The sequence below is a fragment of the Halyomorpha halys genome, unplaced genomic scaffold (genome assembly GCF_000696795.3).
Source record: "Halyomorpha halys isolate HHAL.00 unplaced genomic scaffold, Hhal_1.1 Scaffold543.1, whole genome shotgun sequence".
NCBI classification, from domain to species: Eukaryota; Metazoa; Arthropoda; class Insecta; order Hemiptera; family Pentatomidae; genus Halyomorpha; species Halyomorpha halys.
Window position 1 is genome coordinate 138,584 of NW_027114701.1, and position 8,649 is coordinate 147,232.

The 8,649-nt window shown below is 28.3% G+C and overlaps 1 protein-coding gene across 2 annotated transcripts in view; it reads right to left on the reverse strand.

Moving 5' to 3' along the window:
- LOC106684102 (retina and anterior neural fold homeobox protein 2) overlaps positions 1-8,649 on the reverse strand; it is a 227,257-nt gene that overhangs the window by 19,480 nt on the left and 199,128 nt on the right. For both annotated transcript variants that reach the window (XM_067051857.1, XM_067051856.1), the window contains one exon: positions 818-863. In XM_067051857.1, coding sequence (XP_066907958.1) covers positions 818-863 — 46 coding nt within the window. The remainder of the gene's footprint in view (positions 1-817; positions 864-8,649) is intronic.

Here is an 8,649-nt window from a genome sequence, read left to right on the forward strand (position 1 = left end):
TCCTCCCCACGGCTGTTGCGGTAGGATGTTGACCATGGTTTTACAGATAGTTTTATTTCTTTTAATTTATTCGGAGAGCTTTCATCCCACTTGGCTTGCCATTTTTCTAATATTTGTAATTTAACGGGTGTACTGTGTTCTGACAGAAGTTAAAAAATGTGTGTATAAAGAAAAATGGTTTCCAAAGGAAAAAGGCGAAAATTAAAATTATTATTTTAGGTCTATGCATTAATATAGGAATCCACGACAAAAAATCTTAGCATTATTAAATGATCAAGTAATATTTCTTGAATCACTTGCTAATAACAGATTCTTTCGTATCCCTAAGTTTCGTCATCTGTTTTCATCAATTTAGCAACTGTAACTACTTACCAGACTATATTATGCTGATGTTATACTCATAACTAGGTATGAACTTTTTATTTATTTTTTAAAGATACTTATTGAGATTGGCTGGAAGGTGGGTGGTACCGTTACCAGCATAGTTTCACCTCGGTCCTTTTGATTGATCGATTATTTCTGACAGAAGGTCCGATGGCCAGATGAATCGAACAATTAAGATAAAACATTCATTAATGTCCATAAATTGTAACGCTGCCTGTCATTGGCTAATGTAAACGACCGGGTCAGACAAAGGTCGACATCAACCGGTAGCCTACACAATATCGGGATAATTTGGTTCTGTCCCTATAAGGAATCTTGGATCGTCGTTAGTCATATACTCAAATTAATTGCTTACTATTGTATCCTCAGAGAAAACGTGTATATATTATTTTTTTTTTACTTGGAGAAAATAATATGATGTAGTGAGCCTTACCTGTATCCTCGCTTCCGTGAGTCCGATCTTAATGGCTAACTCCTCTCTGAAACAAACATTGATTTGTGTAAGTGAAACTTTTTTCGTTCTAAATATTTTAAAACTATTTGCTTGCTATCAAGATGTACATCTCATTATTTTATTTGTTGATTGAACTATTAACACGACATGGAATATTTATTATACTAATACAGTTTTAGTTGTCCTGATTTTTTTGCAGTAGATTTTTCAATATGCTGAATTAATACATTTGGCTTTATTTATTGTTAACATATTTGAAGAATAATGTGCTCATTTTAATATTGACTTATAAACATTTTAATAAAGACTTTTTTCTGCAATAAAGATTATTATTATAATTTTGATTTATTTTATTGCTTGGGTATCGTGGAGAGAGTTACAGCTGATAACTATTTTATTGTATAACCCTTATATCGATGCTTCAAGGTTTTTCCAGTAAGAAAATTCAGATTTTGTTTATAAAGTTTAACAATCAATATATCTTTCATCAACTCTTTTCAAATCTACTTGGAAAATATGAGTATAATATTGTATGTGTGATTTTCTTAGTATTTATTTTTAATATCGTATCCATTACTTATGGGTATTCCATGCCCTTGTTCAATGTATCATCAAAATCATTAATAAGTTTAACAAATACGTTTACTCCCAAAAAAAATTATCTGACGATAATATAGTTTGCTGTTCTAATTCGAAGTTTTTACTCATTATTTCAATAATATTTACTGCACTACTATAAAATGAACAGCGAAAAAATAAAAAAGATGAATAAAAATAGTCGGGTATTTTGTTGTTTTTACTCTTTCAAATAAGGAGTTCAAATAAATTATTTCTTTTTTAATAGGAATAGTAAAGTATGTATTCAACATAAGAATAATTGTAAATATTAAATTAATAAGTAAAATATTATTATTGATGATTGATAGTAAACATGTCTTTTGAGATTTACAAAAAAGGTTACTACACAGATAAATATAAATTATTTTATGTGCTTGATGATTTTTATGTTGATAGGTAAATTAGTATGTTGGCTATTCATTTGGCGTGAAATATATCGCTTCTAAAAACATTGGTGACATCACTTCTAAGATTAGGAATACTGCGTTTGAAGAATTTTAATACCCTAATTAAGCGAGAACAGAATACAAATTATATTTTTAAGTTTTGATTGTCATCGATAAAGCAGTCGAATGTTTATAAAAGTTATATTCAAAAAATTAATTCAATAATATTCTTACTAAGCATTTTAATCAATATGATAAAAATCAGTTATTAAGATGTGAATGGAATTAATGATTCAAATTTTGAAAAGCTATTTGTAAAGATAAGTGGAAGTATATTTTATAAAATATGCATAGTAGTACATTAAAAAAATAATCAGTCTTATTAAAATAATTAGTGACGTCATCCTATCACCAAATCTAATAAAAAAAGAACTCAACTTCTCATAATATATTGCTTAAAATTTGTTTTCCTTTTGAGGTTAATGACTTCAAATTTAATGAAATTTCTTTATTAAAATTATCACTACATGGTACAACGTTTCGAGACCGCTGTCCCATATTCATGCACCTTAAACCTCATAATTTCTTCTAAGAAATCATGTCACAATTTGTGCATCTTCACTACTCCTTAGCACAGCCATTACTCTATATTTCTTTCTATCTCGAAATTATGAGGTTTAAGGTGCATGAATATGGAACAGTGGTCCCAAAACGTTGTACCATGTAGTGATAATTTTAATAAAGAAATTTCATTAAATTGAAAGTCATTAACCTCAAAAGGAAAAGTTTTTAAGAATTGACTCACCAAACTTCCTATAGAGATAATCCATGATATATTGCTTTTTATTGATTTTGTTTGATTTGAATATAGTTTTATACCAATTGGTTGGATAAATTTTGGATTATTTCCATCTTCATTTCGGATATCTATCTTCTATTTTATGTTTTTCAATTCTTAAAAAAAAAAAAAAAAAGACTCCATTAAAGATGTTATGTTGTTGAAATATACTGAAAGAGTGTAAGCAACCTACACGTTGTGGATCGATATCCCCTTCCTTTCAAATTTTAGAGATTAAATGAATTGATTTTACTGGTATTAAAAAACATCTAGTCCTCAGATCTAACCATAGGAATAATTTACAACGCTGAATTACAATCTTAATTAAATTTTTAATTTACAATTAAATACATTATAGTAAAACCTAAAAATATAAAATATTTTATAATAAATGTTATATATGTAATAGAAAAGAGCCTTCTTGAAAAAATATTGTTTACGCACTCCACTGCGCCCTCCTATATTCGCCAATATGTGCATATTTATCTATCCTAGGGAAAGTTTTGAATTGAGTTGGCTTGGAAGTAAAATATTTTCGGACGAATTTGGGGGTTACAGAACTGGGTTAAGAAATTCCTAAATGGACACCAAGGACTTTTTTGGGGGATGAAGATGTGTAGAGGAATCCGGAGGGGCATAGTCACCAAATAGTAGCCAAAGAAATGGTACGCAATGTTGAACAGAATACAGACAGGTTTTAGGTTTTTTTATAATTTAAAAAAGTTAGCTATTGAAGTAATGTGTTTGGAGTGTGGGATATAACCAACTTGGTTCGTTATACTGTACGGAGGAAATTCTTATGGTTCCGAAGATAAGGTACTTAATCGTGAGATTAAGGATAATAATAATGAAAGTAATGAATGTTAATTTGTGGGGAAACAAGAAATCGTGGAAATTCTATAAGATCGAGTTTAGTACTTATGTGTCAAATTGGTCACCAGAAAGATCTGTGGCGACACTACCCTTAAGAGATTATTTAATATTTTTAGTGTTTTGAAATGTAGTATTTTAAAATTAAAACATAAATAGTAATAACTTAATAATAAATTTAATTTGTTAATTATATTATAAATATATCGTTTATTGTTTAGTTGGTACATAGAGAGTCCGCCAAAAACTACGCGTGTGTAAACAATGTCGATCATGTTTTCAAGATACACAGTGAAAGTCTTTCATTTTGTTCTGTCCTTAATAAAAGTTATAAGTTAATAAGTGTTATTGTTTGTTGTTTTAACTAAAACAATACAATAACACTACAGTATGTAAGTCAATGGTGATTATAAGATCAAGAGGATTAGGTGTTGAGAACTAATGAAATTTTGTAATGAAAGTGATAATGATGGAAAGAATCGAAGGAAATGATTTGGAGGCCTCAAAGCGTTTTCCATTTTACAAAACACTTTACAAGGTATGTCGCCCATTTCTGTCTGATTAAAATTATTAATAAAAAACAAAATTTTTAAATTACAACATTTATTAGGGGGATTGATAATAACCAAATGTACTCTAGGTTTGTGGGAGACTGCTCTACACTACAGATTGTGATACATAATACAGTGTTCTGGGATCTGAAAGAATCCCAAAACACAAAACCTCCTCCATGTTTCTTGGTCTTTTCTTTTAAACTTCATTAAAAAACTGGTTTTGACCGTTCGAAAAAAAAGTTTGACTTCGAGGTTAAATAGGTTTCCATTTTAGGGTTAGGCAAAAAGGACCAATAGGCCTTGCATGTTTGCCCCACCATGACCAATATCCAGTTCGTTCATTATTCGAGGTTTATCAAATTCGGTTCAATTTATTTAAGGGTTTAGCACATTTTCCACCTAGGAGAGCAAAGACAGACTATGCCATAGGATACTAACTGATATTAGCCGGAGAGGGAACATCGAGAGTTCTTTATTAAGTAGTTACTCAATTACAGTCATGAGGATTAGTGGTCCTCATTAACCATATAACCCGATAGAGAAATAATCGTTAAGGATCTCAGATACTGGAATCTGTTTTTCTATTTATCTTAGTTCTCAGCTTGTTTACTCTTGTCCCTGTAATGTTGCTCATACCTTTTTGACGACTTTCAACTGTTGCAAATTAAACCCAACAGTGCGTAAGGATGTATTATTGACTTGCATAAAAGACAAGATGGGAGACACTTGACTGTTTGAATATGAAGCAGTTATTGATTGGTCGATACTGGAATCATTAACGGTACCCTTTGTTCTGCCGCTCTTTGTACTGGGATTCGCTGCCATCAATCTGCTCCCCTCCCCCCCTCACGATTGATGATTTAACTTCCTTCATCAATGATATGACGGGATTTTTTCATCGAAGATGCGATCTGTATCAGTATAATCAATGGAACATTCAACAGTCATTCAGATTATCTAGACATGGCCATTCACATTTGGTTTCAGGGATATGACCTTTTTTTTAGATTCTCAATCGAAACTTCAGAATCCAAAAAAAACACAGATAAAGTAACCAAATTGATAACCTTGAATAAAGCAAACAAATCTGAGATGTCTTCACGACTTTTTTAAATTTTACTTTCTTGTTATATACTTGTACAAACCACTTTAAAAATCTGAATATTTTAAATTTCCTGTCTGTTATTTTAATTTCAGGTGTGTCAGTAAGCTCATAGTTATACGCGAAAGAGAGCTAGAAAGACTGTGGTTGATCTAAATCGTCAGCTTCTGTAGTCCTATATTAAAAAATATGGGAAACTCTCAAATTTCGTCCATAAAAGCATTTCTTCCATTTCTTTGGTATTGCGTTGTGGTGCAATATGTTTTATGTACAGTAATAATGTAGCTTTTTCACTTATATAATTCGATTGCTGCTCAGTTTTATTTAATTATTTTCACAGAGGTCGAACTAGAAATTAAAAAACGAGTAACCAACCACATTGTTTTTACAATCGTATGGTGTGACCACAGTTAGAGCCAACATTCAAAATATTATTTGTGGAAATCGTAGCTAATCAGTGCTATAGAAATACGTTAAAAGTTACTAAATTGTGTCTAAGGTTCAGAATTAATTTCAAACATACGTTATAATTATGTACTCTTAGAATGGTTTTAAGACAGCTACTGATATATATAAAAAAAAATTACATAAAAAGGATACTGGAGCACCACTATTAATTACTTGCTATACGAAAACAAAAATCTTCAGGGCAGTTGTATTTTAAAATGGTATTTTGAATTACAGAAATTAATATTATTTATATCAATTACCAAATCATCATGTTAATATTAATAATAATAATAATAATAGAATAAATTATTATTAATGACACTCGGTCAAGTTAGCTACCCAATTGAACAACGAAAGAGGCATAACTGTTAAAAAAACAACTAAAAATGCTCAGTTATCAGTTACATAAAAATGTTAAACATCAAGTTCAGTTCATTGACATTTATTTCGAATTACGAATGAAAAGTGATCGGGTGTTTAATTTTTTTTTTTAATCTAAAGAGCGAAAACATGTTTATAAACATTTTCAATATTTATTGTTATTAAGAGTTAATTTACCGGTCGAAAATATTCTGAACTCTTTAATCCTACGTACTTATATATTTTTTCTGTTTTAATAAATGGAGATTAGTCGATAATATTACACGACCGAGCAATGTAGAATACTGACAAAGTTATAAGATAAGAGTTAAAGTAAATTGTGTTTTCTATATTGAATAATTTCATGATATCATAAAGCTTTTAGTAAAATGATAAAAAAAAAATTATTAAGACCGGGTAAAACAATTTACTGAGCTAAATGTAACTTATCCTCGTAATGGTGACTTTTCTATTACGTGTTGTTCGTTTAACACGAAACCAAACACTCCCTATTGATTCTAAATTTCTCCGCGATCTTATTAAATGATAAACAAAAAATTAAGTTAATGCTATATTTCACGGAACATTATTTCATGTTTCATAATACAATATGATTTCGTTATTTTGGTCACTTATCATTCTCATATTGCTCTCCCTAGTTATAGTGTAATTATTATGTTTTACGTATTATTTCTGCTAAATTTATCCTCAATATATATTGGAATTGTTAATTCATAAAGATTATTATGTGTTATCGTACACTTACGATAAGTGCTTCCAATATTTTAAAAATTTTTATTGTGAAATTCTGAACTTGTACAAAGTGATGGACAATAGTATACAAATAATTATACATACATTCATACATATAAATATAAATATATATATACGTTATATTTATTTGTACTCTAAAATAAAATATGTATGCTTCAAATTTACTTATCTGAATCTACAAATGATTTTTAATTGAATTATCAAAGTCAAATATTCATCATTTACTTTAGTTCATGATTGTTAAATGTTCTTATATAATGTGCAATAAATAAAAAGATGTAAAATTAAAAAAAATATAGAACTGTTTCAATAATTCATGGTGAAACATAAATATTGGAAACTATCCTTACAATATATAATAAATATTTTGAAGATAGAAGTTCAAAAAGTATTTTTCCTACTATAATTTAGTTCTTACTTCATTCAAATTGTTATTTGTGAATTACATATTTACAATCAGTAAAAAACTGATGTCATTCTTCTAAAAATGATCCATACATGAGGAAAAACAGTACTGAACAATTTTTATTTGCTTTAAGTAAATATTAATTTTTCTTCCTTTAATTAAAGTATTATGATAATTTTTTTTTCTGTTGGTTTCATAGCGATCGATTGCATTTTGTGCTTGAAGATATTATCGCATAGTCGTTTCCCGTAGTTTACTTAAAGCCAAAATAAAACGTAACTTTCTAAAAAACTACGCCTTAACTAACTTTTTGTTTTCAAATTGTTCTATCCTGTGAATGGTTTACTACAGATCTTTCCTTAAATGTGGCTAAATGTATTCTTTTTTTATAAAAACAGTTTGTTTATCTGCTTGAAAATTTATTTTTGTTTTTAATTAAATATTTTATTACATTTATTTTTTATTGTTTATCTTTTGTAATCAAGTGCTATAAAAATATTAAAATTGTAGCTTTAAATAAAATATATTATAAAGCAATATGATTTTGCTAAGTATAAGTTTTATAAGTGCACTACTTATAAATCATTAACTCTAGTGGTCCTTTAATTTATATAATATTTTTTCTATATTTTCGGTTTTAAACAAGATATTTATTTTTGTTCAAAACTCAGTATATATTTAATAATACAATGCCATTCAATAGATTGCTATATAAATTTGACTTTGTCTCATGTTTTTCTTTTCATTTCAACTAGTAAAAATTCAGGTATTACAGTTGAAAGTGATATTCTGCCAGCGAATTTTGTCTAATTTAAAAAAAAAAAAAAACTGCTTTCTAACAAAACATGATAGCATTTAAAAGTTAAATCTCATTAAAAAAAAAAAATCAACAGAAAAAATGTATTCCGAGTTAACATGGTCTTCAGAAATTACTCTGGCTACTTTTGCCTGAACATTTTTCCTGTTACTTCAATAAATTGTTGTTTTTTCTTGCTACTTTCGATTGTCATGATTAAAAATAGTTATTCCAATTAGGTAACCTGGTTTCTCATCAAAATTTTGTGAATTGAATTCAAACCTATTCTAATTCTGTTCTACTAATTTTTTCCAAGGATTCATTTTCATAATCTAGTTCATCATTATAACGAAAATTTCCCTGTTTGTTAATTATATGTTATAATAATTGTTCATGTTCATTTCTGACCACGAAAAGGGACAAGAGTAATTCTAGGGATCTAGAAATAGGAATCTATCTTAACAACTTAAAATATTTTTTATTACTAGGAAGTCGTACTGAGATTTCAAAAACAGTTTTTGACTGACTGTCATTTTTTTTTTTTTTTTTGTCTTAGGTAAAAAAGAAGGTAACCTGATATAATATACCTTTATATTATTATTTTTTATTTTTTTCAAGTTCGTGAATAGAATTGATTTCATATATTTTCCAATGAAC